The sequence below is a fragment of the Panthera onca genome, chromosome C1 (genome assembly GCF_046562875.1).
Source record: "Panthera onca isolate mPanOnc1 chromosome C1, mPanOnc1 haplotype 2, whole genome shotgun sequence".
NCBI classification, from domain to species: Eukaryota; Metazoa; Chordata; class Mammalia; order Carnivora; family Felidae; genus Panthera; species Panthera onca.
In genome coordinates, this window is record NC_138346.1 from 13,223,888 (window position 1) to 13,236,445 (window position 12,558).

Below are 12,558 nucleotides of genomic sequence, written 5' to 3' on the forward strand. Positions count from 1 at the left end.
GCCACGTAATTGGCATTTTGTTGCTGAAAGCATTTCTAGGTAATATACAAGGCCCTTCAGGATTCTTGCTCTCTGGAACCAACCAACTCTGTAGTTTCTTCTGTCAGTCTTCCCCCACGTTTCACTCCAAACACACTCTGTTTCATCCTACAGCATTTTAGGTGTTCATCCAGACGGCCGACTTCTTCTCCAGCATCCTCCTGGTGAGCAGCTCTTGATGATTCAAGCTCTACTAGGTCAAATGTTACATCCTCAAGCTGTTATTATTTTACCCACTAAAATCCCCTGATTGTTCTTGCCCAAATCATACACTCCCAGGAGAAATGAATTGATTTCTCTTTTGTTTCATGCATTATTTGTATCTAACACATTATATTGTAATGGTTGTATTTGTCTGTCTTGCACTTGACTTTGAGCACCTAAATGCAAGGATGCCTTTTTCATCACTGTGCTCTCAGACACTAGGACAGTGGCTGTTACGTAATAAACATTCAGGTATGTTTTTGCTTTTAGAACTCTAGTCCCAGTAAGAGTACATATCATTCATGTTTTTTTAAACAGAACTGGTATAAATTTAATTTTTTTTAACGTTTATTTATTTTTGAGACAGAGACAGAGCATGAGCGGGTTGGGGGGGGGGGGGGCAGAGAGAGAGGGAGACACAGAATCTGAAGCAGGCTCCAGGCTCAGAGCTGTCAGCACAGAGCCCGACGCGGGGCTCGAACTCACAGACTGTGAGATCATGACCTGAACCGAAGTCGGATGCTTACCGACTGAGCCACCCAGGCACCCCTAGAACTGGTACAAATTTAAATAATTAAAAAATACTACTAATAAGCCTAAAATTAATCATAAGTCCCAACTGGATAGTGATGTCAACCTTCTTTGGGAGAGGTGTTGTTTTTTTCTACAAAGTCTAATTTGTTCCCTACATTTCTTTTCTTTTTGACAAAATACATGCATCTTCTCAAACACCTATAGCTATTTATACTCTACTCACAAAAATACATTTTTACTTTCTGCTAAATTCACTTGTTTCTTCCCCAAGATTTTTGTGGGTCCATCACCAACACTGTGAGTTACATTTTAAGTCTGGGGAAGCTACTGCTCTGTCTCTGTCTGGGTCCTGTTCTAGAAACATCCCTTCCCAAATACAGAGATCATTCATACTGTTCCAATTTTAACTTGTGCATGACTACTAGAGAGACCACAGGCTGAACACATGTCAATTGGTTTCAGGATGAGTATCAGAGTTGAAAAGAACACTAAAGGATTGGTCTTTTCTTCAGACCTCTAACATTCTTAACGGGTAGAAACCTGAAAACTACGGGAGGTCACTTGATTATTTGTGACTCCTACACCGACAGCTCTAGGTGAGTCCCTCATGAAGACTAATCACTTTAAAGCAAACATATGCTGCTTCTAAAAACTTGATGTTTAATAATATTTATCTGTCAACAATTCAAAATTACACTGCAGATCTGAATTGCAGCTTGGGAAATTTAAAGGTGAATTCCATTAAGGTGTTCTAACTCGGTTGACTTAGATCTGGAAACTTAGTGGCATGCCCAAGGTCCAGCTACAGAGTTCAGCTCATCACTGCACATACTTCATGATCTAGACTGTCTCCACTGCCTTCAGATAGTTTTTGTTACCTATGAATCCTCACTTTCACTTTCTGTTGAATTCTTCCCAGTTGCCTAAGATCTATTTTGAAATAAAGGAGACATAAACTCTAAATCACTTAAACTTTATAAATTAAAACTGCTTTAGGGGCACCTGGTGGCTCAGTCGGTTGAGCATCTGACTCTCGATTTCAGCTCAGGTCATGATCTCAAGATCGCGAGATCGAGCCCCGCATCAGGCTCTGCAATGAGCATAGACCCTGCTTGAGATTCTCTCTCTCCCTCTCCCTCTGCCCCTCCTCCACTTGCTTGCTCTTTCTCTAAAAAACAAAACAGAACAAAACTGCTTTAGATGAGGCCTCTACATGCTTTTAAAGAAACGTAATACAAGATGTTTCAAGCTGTCAGAGCTGCCTCATTATACAGCTCCAAGAAGCGCTATTCACTTCTCTATGTCCCTGTGACTAATGCCCCCCCCCCCCACCAACCGAGACAATATATTGTCTCAACCCTTTGTGTGAAGGGCTACTTATGCTGTCTCTATGGGTCGAGACAGTGATATCTGTGGTTATGGTTCTCTAAGCGACAGTTGTGTAAAAGTAGTTTCTGGAGAAACAAGGAATCACCGGGTGAGAGATCATGATCTTACCTGAGCTATGGTTTCCTGCTAACAAGGTGGGGCTTACGGAGCATCTTCCCAGTCTGCTGGTGACTACAGGCGGTCCTGGTGTTCCATCCCATTCCTGAGCTTTGATAGGCTCTCTGGAAGATGCCCCGTGATGCCCTCTCTCTTTGCTCTCCAGCTTTGGTAATGGTTCCGTGCTGTGACTTCGGACTTTCAGTTCCTCTGTCGATTCTGTGTGTTAACCAGAATTACATTGTGTTAAACATAAGTCAAATTCTTCCCATATTCTTTTAAAACATTAAAGAATGATTTTCTAATATGCTTTCAATCTATTTTTGTGAACTTGGAAATGTGTTGGAGATTACACCGTTTCAATATAATGGATGGAGATCACCGTGTGCAGGTTAATATCACTGGGAAATAGTTTTCTCATTGGAAGAGAGAACCTCAATGAATCGTGCGTCTCTTAGTAACTCTTGCATTCACTGTCAAGGAAACTTCTTTTTTTTTAATTTTTTTAATGCTTATTTATTTTTGAGAGAGAGAGAGAGCACGAGCAGAGGAGAGAGAGAGAGAGGAAGACACAGAATCCGAAGCAGGCTCCAGGCTCTGAGCTGTCAGCAGAGATCCGGATGTGGGGCTTGAACTCACAGACTGTGAGATCATGACCTGAGCTGAAGTTGGAGGCTTAACTGACTGAGCCACCCCGAGACCCCAGAAACTTCTTTTTTTTAATGTTTATTTATTTACTTTTGAGAGGGGGGAGGGGCAGAGAGAGACAGAGAGAGAGAGAGAGAGAGAGAGATCTCAAGCAATTTCAGCGCTGACAGTGCAGAGCTTGATGCAGGCTTGATCCCATGAACTGTGAGATCATGACCTGAGCTGAAACCAAGAGTCGGACGCTTAACCGACTAAGCCTCCCAGGTTCCACTCAACTTCAAGGAAACTTCTTAAAGAGCATATTACACTCACTGTCTTTACTGTCATATTTTCCATTCATTCTGCTACCCCCTGTGAATTCCTGAATTCAGCCCACCGCTCTAGTAAAACTGCTTGTGCTAAGAGCTCCTATTCTAGTTGGCAAATTTAGAAAACACTTCTAAGACATTTGACAACTCCTTTATTACTCTCATTTATATCTTCGATTCTCTTGGCTTCCCGAATGGCCCATCTTCCTGGGTTGTGTTCTACACACAACACCATTTCCCTGTCATTCATATGTTCTCTTCCTTCACCCATCCCTTATATGTTGTCCCCAAGAGCTAGGTTAGCTGCTAGTCTTCTCATTCTATTAGATATACTCTTCCTGTGATTTTACCTTCCAGGATTGTTAGCAATTTTTTAAATAGTTTACTACAACCCTGGATCGTTGCCCTGAGCTTGCTTGCTTGCTTGCTTGCTTGCTTTATTTATTTGTTTATTTATTTATTTCTTATTTGAGAGAGAGAGAAAATGCATACACAGAGAGGAGGGGCAGAGGGAAAGGGAAAGAGAACCCCAAGCAGGCTTCATGCCCAGGGCAGACCGTAGCACTGGGCTGGATGATCCCAGGACTGTGAGATCATGACCTGACCCGAAATCAAGAGTCAGACATTTAACCAACTGAGTCATCCAGGTGCCCCTCTCTTGAACTTTGCACCCCTTTATCCAACCGCCAGCTGGGTCTCTCTGGATGCCCCATGGGTATTACAAATTTAACATTTCAGATATTGGACTGACGCTATTTCTTACTAAGCCAGTAGTCCCTCCTGTCCTGTCCAGCCAACCACCCAAACTAGAAGCTTGTCTCTCCCTTTCTTTAGCTGCTACTCCCCAAATCCATCAGTAGCATATTCTACCGGTTTTATTTATGAAAATCTTGCTTTCTCTTCTGCTGCCCTTTGTATCATATCTACCTCAATTACTTTGGTTCCAACTCTAATCATTACTGCTGCTTCTCTCTTAGTCTCCATCTATCCTTCCCTCTCCAAAGCATGAACTCCATATACTGCCCAAATGACCTGTTTAAAATGCAAATCGAACCAAGTGTATTTTATAGGGAATGGATATAATTGGCATTCTGGTACCCATGTACAGAAGTGTTCAAGAACACACGTAGCAAGGGGCACCTGGGTGGCTTGGTCGGTTAGGTGTCCCACTCTTGATTTCAGCTCAGGTCGTGATCTCAAGGTTGGTGGGTTTGAGCCCCGAATCCGGCTCTGTGCCGACAGCTTCCAGCCTGCCTGGGATTCTCTCTCTCTGCCCCTCTGCAGCTCACGCTAGCACACACGCACACACACGCTCTCTCAAAATAAATAAGCTTAAAAAAATAAACACACAGGTCGTAATATGAGTGACAACCGCTTGTTACTTTCAGAACAGTGTTGTTTCAGGGAATGGATGCCACAGCCCTTCTATAGTGCCTATAGAGAAGTGTTTAAAGCCAAAAACAAACAAAACAACACAACCTGTTTACAGTGTACTCTTGACTCACATCTTTCCAGAAGCCTCCTGTGACCCACAGAAGTATGTCTAATCTCTTTCCTATGACCCAAAAGACTCCCAACCCTGCCACTCCTCTTCCACACCATCACTTCCCACCTGAACGTTGTGTTCAAGAAACACCGCGAAACTGGTCGTACCTTCTTCCTCCCCCCTCCACCTGCCACCAAAACACGGCTGTCTTGAGCGCCACCGTCCTCGACCTCACCTGCTTCGAATACCTCTGTATCTTGTCTTTCCTTGGGGAAGGCCCCTCAGACCGGGTTATTCAACTTAAGTATCCTCCGAAGCTTCCTCCACCCATATCCCCACCCCAGGCTGGGATTCGGTCATCTCCGCACTGATACTGTCATATATCATCTTTCGATGGATCTGTTCTTCTCAAAAGGCCCTGAGTCCTTGGAAGCAGGAACTGAGTTTTGTTTTTTGCTTTTTTTTTTTCTTTCCATGTGGTGTCCTTAGCACCTAGCATGCTGCTCAATAAGTATTTAATTTCTTTATTTGTTTAATAGGTTTCTCAACTCCTCGGGCATCTTTCTGATGTGTGTGGAAATTCAGTGTTCCTAATGGAATAAGAGGATCAGGCAAGTGTTATAAATATATCAAAGTGGCACAGAGCTAATAGTGTTCTGCAAAAATCTGATTCTCTAAAAATCACAGTTGTAGAATTCACCATTTTTTTTTTTTACTTTTTTAAATATGTCTTTATTTTTGAGAGAGAGAGAGAGCGAGTGGGAGAGGGGCAGAGAGAGAGGGAGACACAGAACCGGAAGCAAGCTCCAGACTCCGAGCCGTCAGCCCAGAGCCCAATGTGGAGCTAGAACTCAGGAACTGTGTGAGTTCATGACCTGAGCCAAAGTCTGATGCTTCACCGACTGAGCCATCAGGTGTCCCTAAAAGTCACCACGTTGGAAGTATCACTCACATGAGGAATCTTTGGGAAAGACTGCAGTAAAAAAAAAAAAAAAAATCACAGAAATGGTTCAGGGAATCTGTATTTTGGTTTCTTTATGTTTAGGCTCAAATACTCATCCACTTTCAGCAATGTGGGACAAATGTCCCACTTTGATTCCATATTACCAGAATCTGTGGGGCAGAGGTAGAAGAGGTTTATAATAGCGTAAGAGGTCCTAGGTGAGGTCATCTGAGTGGCCCAGTTTTGCAGCCCTGGTCATGGTCATGGGCTAGTAATCCATGCCACTGAGCACTCAGGTTCTCCTCTTGGAGCCTCATTTTTCTTTTTTTTTTTTTTTTCATTTTTCCTAACTACAATGTAAAGATAATATCAGCCCTGCCTAACCTCTCCAATGTAATTTGAAGGATCTAATGGTATTCTACATTAAAAAAATTTTTTAATGTTTATTTATTTTTGAGAGAGAAAGACAGAGCATGAGCGGGGTGCGGGGGCAGAGCAAGAGAGACACAGAATCTGAAACAGGCTCCAGGCTCCAAGCTGGCAGCAAAGAGCCCGTGGGGCTCGAAACTCAGGAACAGCGAGATCATGACCTGAACTGAAGTCTGACGCTTAGCCAACTAAGCCGCCCAGGCACGTCTATTTTAAAATATTTTAAAAACTAAGCAGTGTCATACATGTAAAAGATACTATTAATTTAAATGAACTGTAGGTGCACCTGAGTGGCTCGGTCGGTTAAGCGTCTGCCTTCTGCTCAGGTCATGATCTTGCAGTTTATGAGTTTGAGCCCCACGTCGGGCTCTGTGCTGACAGCTCAGAGCCTGGAGCCTGCTTCAGATTCTGTGTGTGTGTCTCTCTCTGAACCTCCCCTGCTTGCACTCTGTTTCTCTCTCTCATTCTCAAAAATAAATAGACATTCAAACAAATTTTAAAAAATTAACCATAGCCATTTGTCCTTTATGAATTTATGTAACCTTTCTACATTTGGACTAGATCATCACTGAGAGATTGAAAACACAAATGGACAATTGCCAGACCACATATTAAAATAAAATTCCAACCCATCATCTACAGTAATGAGCCCAGAAAGCCAATGTACCCTCCCTAAGTCAGACTTACAGGAAGTCAGACTACGATCTCTAACAACCAATCCAGGCAACCAAACAACAATCTGTTTGGCCCCAAACAACCAGGGTTGATTGATAATTAACTTGATTAATAACTGATAGCTTCCTGGATTTTTGCCCTGGCTTCTAATGTAAGACCAGCAGCGAAAATCAAATATGCACCTCTATCCAATCACATAGGACGCCCTCCTTCTGGCTGGTCTGCGGGCAACTACCCCATGCCAACAGCCTCCACTTGGGGCAAATCTGAAGTCTTGCCTGTTTGCCATTAAGTCTCTCCCACCAACTTTTCTCGTTCTTCGCCCTGCCTTCGAATCTCTTCGATTAGGAGTGATGGTGGGTAACTGCTGGCTGTAGCAAGCTCTGAATAGGCTTTGCCTGCTCTCATTTGTTTGGTCTTCATTTGTATGCACATCGCTATAGTTCCTTCCAGCTCCAACAAGCTAGGCAGTTGTGTAAACATATGTCATGAGTATTACTCTATGAGATAAAACTTCAACCAGGAGGGTCATCTTATAATAAAAACCTCAGAAAGATTCCTGGCCTTTAAGTGGGGCTCATATAAGCCTAAGTCTCAGTTACACTAAAATCAAATATAGGAAGTAAAAGTATTGAAAAAGTAATACATTCCAGCATCATAGTTACAGCAAGACAATTTAACACTTGCTTTTTGGTGCCCTGCGTCCCATGGAATAAAACCAGTATCAGAAAAGAACATCATAGACTATTCCCAAGCTGTTTATTCACAGTTTCAAGGAAAATGGAACTCTGGCTTCCAAATGTCACAGCCTCAAAGCCTAATGACCCATCTGTTTCTCTTTACCTCCTCTTCCAGATTTCAAACAAAACACTGAGATGCTTGCTTTTATTATCAACTTCTGTGTTTTTTTTCCAATAGCAACATTAAGAATTTACTATTTCTCTCTCTCTCTCTCTCCCTCTGTCTTTCTCTCTCTCTCGCTCTTTCTCTCTTTCTCACACATACACACATGCACACGTACATGCACATACACACACACACACAGCATCTACTAACACTGGAACTGAAACTAACCAAACTAAAAAATGCTTACACAGAACATTGGATCCAGCATCTATCCTTCCTGCAGGTTTGGATAACATTCTAAATATGAAAGGCTGAGGATGTGTGTCAAAGCACCTCCACCTACATCAGTTTCTTTGTTCTCATTCAAATTAGTCACATACACATCCTGGGGAAGTGTCATTTGGGTCTCAAACCTCAACTAAATAAAAGCCCAATACAGCTTTGGAAACAAAAAGGAGTCTTTTTTCCCCCTTTCGTTCTTCCTTCTTTGTTTTCAAGTCCCAGAGGTTAGTCTTCAGTGAATTTTGGCAGATGTATTTAGAGAAACTTGAACAAAAGGATTGAAGAAATCATGCTACTCAGACTTGCACCCATGTACCTTCACATCTGCCTCCTAAACAGAAGGCGAAGCTGAAAACCCTGGAAGAAAATCATCAATGTACCTTTGAGCATTTTATTTGGGAATAAATCTAGTTTCTTGCATGTAGTCATAAAAAGCTTCCTATAAAATGCATTTTTCTAATTAAAATATGTCTGAAAATCTTCCAAATAGCTGTTGCCAATAAAGAAATAGAAGGCAGACAATCACACTAAGAAATATACACAATAAGACACATTGAAACCTCAAAGAAATCTTTTCGGAGGAATAAAGAGGTATTTATCACTACCCATATATTTCAAAATCTGATTCTCACACTGAAATCTGATCTTGAGTTGAAATCTTGCTGTGAGAAATACACGTTATGTTTCACATTTGTCTTTCAGACTGTGCATTTTGCACTTTCTCGTCTTAAACTTCTTACGGTTTTCAAGTTAAACAAGGACAGAGAAGGATAAGAGACTAGAAGCAACCTTTTCATGACCAGAATATTTTCTCCAGGATTCCAATCTTATCACAGTTCACGCTGCTAATTCTGAGGCTCCTTCTCAGAATTTTCCCTGACAAGTGGGTCTGCACTTGTCTCTCAGTTCTACCTCACTCTTCTCCCTCTGTGTCCCTGCCCAGGGGCTCTGGGTCACCTAGAAAGACTTCAGTTTCCAGGTCTGATGGCTTTCCCCACCAAGTCTGTCCCCTTCCAGATACTGACTTTTCCCAAGATCTCTGACCCACTCTTCCTCATCAGCATTTACTCTCTCAACAGAAGTGGTACAGAGGATTCTTGTCAGTCTCCAGACCCCCCAAATCCCTCTTAAACTCTAGAAACAAAGACAACATTATTTCATTGATGAACCTTTCCACATGGCCGTCTGGGGACCACATACATGAAAACTGACAGACAGCATTATCCTTTTTCCAGACTTGCTTCTTTTCTGGTCAGGAAGATCATGTACTTATTGATTTATATGTCTAGTTCCCTCACCAGACTATACACAGCATCTTAAGACCAAAGACTACGTTTCATGTTGGTCCTTAGTGTCTAATAGAGTCCTCAGTGAGAACAGACAGGGTGAATGAATGCACGCACACTTCTCCCAGGTCAGTTAATTAATTAGCCTTCATTCTTGGATATTACTCCACGTAGGCCATGACCCATGGCTTCTCCCTCCCTCCTTTCCAATCTCACCCAGCACATGGGCCCTGGCATGAACTAACAACCCTCAGTGACAAACACAAGTTAGCTAAAGTTATTTTTGTTAATTCATACATGTTTCTAACTGACTTGCTTACTGGCCAGAAAATAAGTTATTTGCCTGGAAAATTAGTATTACTTGTAAATATGACCAGTCATGCCATTTTCCCGGAGGAACATTAAGATCCCATTTCTTTCTGTTTTCTTTCTTTCTTTCTTTCTTTTTCTTTCTTTCTCTTTCTTTCTTCCTTCCTTCCTTTTCTTTCTTTCTTTCTTTCTTTCTTTCTTTCTTTCTTTCTTTCTCCCTTCCTTCCTTCCTTCCTTCCTTCCTTTTCTTTTCTTTCTTTCTTTCTTTCTTTCTTTCTTTCTTTCTTTTCTTTTTCTTTCTCTTTTTCCTTTCCTTTCTTTGTTCTTTCTTTCTTCTTTCTTTCTTTCTTTCTTTCTTTCTTTCTTTCTGTTGGTTTTTTTCTCTTTCTGTCCTTTCTGTCTTTCTTATTTCAATATATAAGGATTAACTTGCATATCCCTTGTTTCTATGAACATCTAGATGATTCAAATGATTTACACAAGAGGCTTTTATCTCTGGGGTTTGTGACTGCCATTATTCCTGAAACTTCACCCTCTCACATAGGGATCCCTTGGTTACAAAATACAGACACTACATCCGGTGACAAAGAGACCAAGGCTCCAGTTGATGAGCCCTTGAGGTTCCTATGGACAAAAAAAACCCCGCTACTGAATTGTCCCTTCCTATTGGCATAATCAGCAGGATCAAAGTCCCTCCATTCTATTCCAACTGCTGAACAGTGGAAATAATGAAAGGTGATCAAGGCAGATTAATTAGGCAGAAAAGGCAGCACATTGGAAGTGCTGAAGGAGGCACTGAACTAAATTGCATTATCAGATGGGTATTAGATTCAATCATCAGACTTAAAGCTGAAAAAGACCTTGAAATCACAGTTGTAACAGCTCAAGAAAAGCAAGGTGTGCATAGCCATTACTGAGCTGGCCATCCTGCCTTTGGGAGAAGAGCTCCAGGGAGGGGGAGTTTCCACCTCACAGGACAGTTTGGCTCCCTTTGGAACATCTTTAATTGCTAGAAAGCTCTCATACTGAGCCCAAGTGGGCCTCCCTCCAAGCACCATCATTTGTTGGTTGTAGGTAGTCCTGTTTCTGAAGCAACTCAGAATGAGTTTATTTCTGTTTTAAAGCAGACACCCTTTAGAATCCAGAGTGAGGCAGTCTGTCGCACTCTGGTCACATCTTCCTCACAGTACAAGTCTAGAATGCTCACTCTTCTGGGCACCCTGGCCTGGACACTAATTGCATGTCTTGGTGTCCTTTAAAACTGCCATCTGGAGCTGGTCAGAGCCAGATAGCTAGACATGGTTTTCTTGTGAGTTTAAGGGAGCACTGGGGTCCTCTCCCTGCTCTTCTCTTATTCCATCTCCGGAGTCTCCAGGGAAAAGAGAGCACAGGCTCCCATGTTTCCACAACAAAAGGGCACCAGGGAGCAGGGCCATTTATTTATTTATTTATTATCATTGCTCCTGTCTCATGTGAATTATGTCATTATGTGTCAGTTATGTCAATTCCAACATCTCAGGGATGTCAGCTCCTCAAATATAAATAGAGAAAGAACAATAGCTCAGGCTTCTGCAGATTACATGGTTTCAAATAAAGTTGGAAAGAAAGTCCAGGTTGTGTAAAGAAGGCACAGAAAGTAAAACCTCCATTGTAATAAGATAGATGAAGCGCGTTACTTAACAGAATAACAAAATAGATGAGGCACATTGACGTAGGATTGAATACGCAAATAATCCGGATCATTTGACAGGTGTAAAAACAGCTCAGAGCTTTTACACATCTTGCTCAAGGTCACACAGATGGCAATTAGCAAAGGCCTGCTAAAGAGGCAGGTTTCCTGGCCACTACCCAGCATGCACCTCTCACCAGAAGACAGGGGAATTCACATGCTGATTCATATTCTACAGTTGTTGTTTATGGTTGCAAGGAATAACACTTATCATAGAGTGTGATAATAAATAGAATTTCAAAGACCATGTTTGGCCTTTTAAAACTCTCAGTTAGGGGTGCCTGTGTGGCTCAGTAGGTTGAGTGTCTGACGTTGGCTCAGGTCATGATCCATGATTTCCTAGTTCATGAGTTTGAGCCCCACGTCGGGCTGTGTGCTGACAGCTTGGAGCCTGGGGCCTGCTTAGGATTCTGTGTCTCCCTCTCTCTATGCCCCTCCCCCACTCGTAGCGCGTGTGTGTGTGTGTGTGTGTGTGTGTGTCTCTTTCAAAAATAATTAAAACATTAAAAACATTTTAACTCTCAATTAAACATCCAGATGATTTATTCACTTTTTTTTTTTAACAAGGTGTATGAGGATTGTAGAAATACTGACAAATTAGCTCTACTTAAAAAAAAACAAAACACCTTCACGGAAGTCATCAGGCATAGCTCAAATGTTGACACATTTTAGTAATACTTTAAGAAATTCTAGTATTGCAGGGCAATACGAGAAAACGTACTCAGAGAATTCAATCTATATTTTTGTTTGTTCTGGGAATGCGGCAGCCACGAGGACCCGTGGACAGAGTCCAACCAGACGACCAAGTCTGTTCTCTCCGGGCATGCAGTTAAACTATACTTCCCAGCATTCCTTGCAGTGAGGGAGAGCCACATAACTGAGGTCTGGCCATTAGAATGTGGGTGGATACGATGTAGGTCACCGCCAGGTCGGGTCATCAAACTTCCCACAAAATCCCTCCTCCTCTTGAAGATTCCCCTCCTGCTGGCTGGCAGTTTTTTGAAGTCCCAGATGCTGGTGCCGGTGGGACCACCAGATGGAAACTTCCCAGTAACTGTGGGGAGACCTTCCCATCTTTCACGGAACACCCATTAACTGAGAATCACATGCCAGTGACATATATCATGTCCTATGACGTGAACAGGAGGGAAGTTGTGTCATTTAAAGCCACTGAGGTTTTACAGTTATCGGGTTAGAGTGATTGGACTACCTTCATGCAGATTTCAACTGATACTACTTTTTACTTTCCTTCCTGTGGAATATAGTTTAATATGAAACCCTTGACTTTCTAATGAGGACAATAGTTTTATTGGCACACCGGCAGAAAAATGAGAGGCAAAGAGATTAAATTGCCA

At 42.1% G+C, this 12,558-nt stretch overlaps 1 protein-coding gene across 5 annotated transcripts in view; it reads right to left on the reverse strand.

Annotated features, from left to right (window-relative positions):
• The window catches only part of NYAP2 (neuronal tyrosine-phosphorylated phosphoinositide-3-kinase adaptor 2), a 254,263-nt gene that overhangs the window by 67,690 nt on the left and 174,015 nt on the right, over positions 1 to 12,558 (reverse strand). For all 5 annotated transcript variants that reach the window (XM_078450827.2, XM_078450826.2, XM_060623921.3 and 2 more), the window contains exon 4: positions 2,275 to 2,481. In XM_078450827.2, coding sequence (XP_078306953.1) covers positions 2,275 to 2,481 — 207 coding nt within the window. The remainder of the gene's footprint in view (positions 1 to 2,274; positions 2,482 to 12,558) is intronic.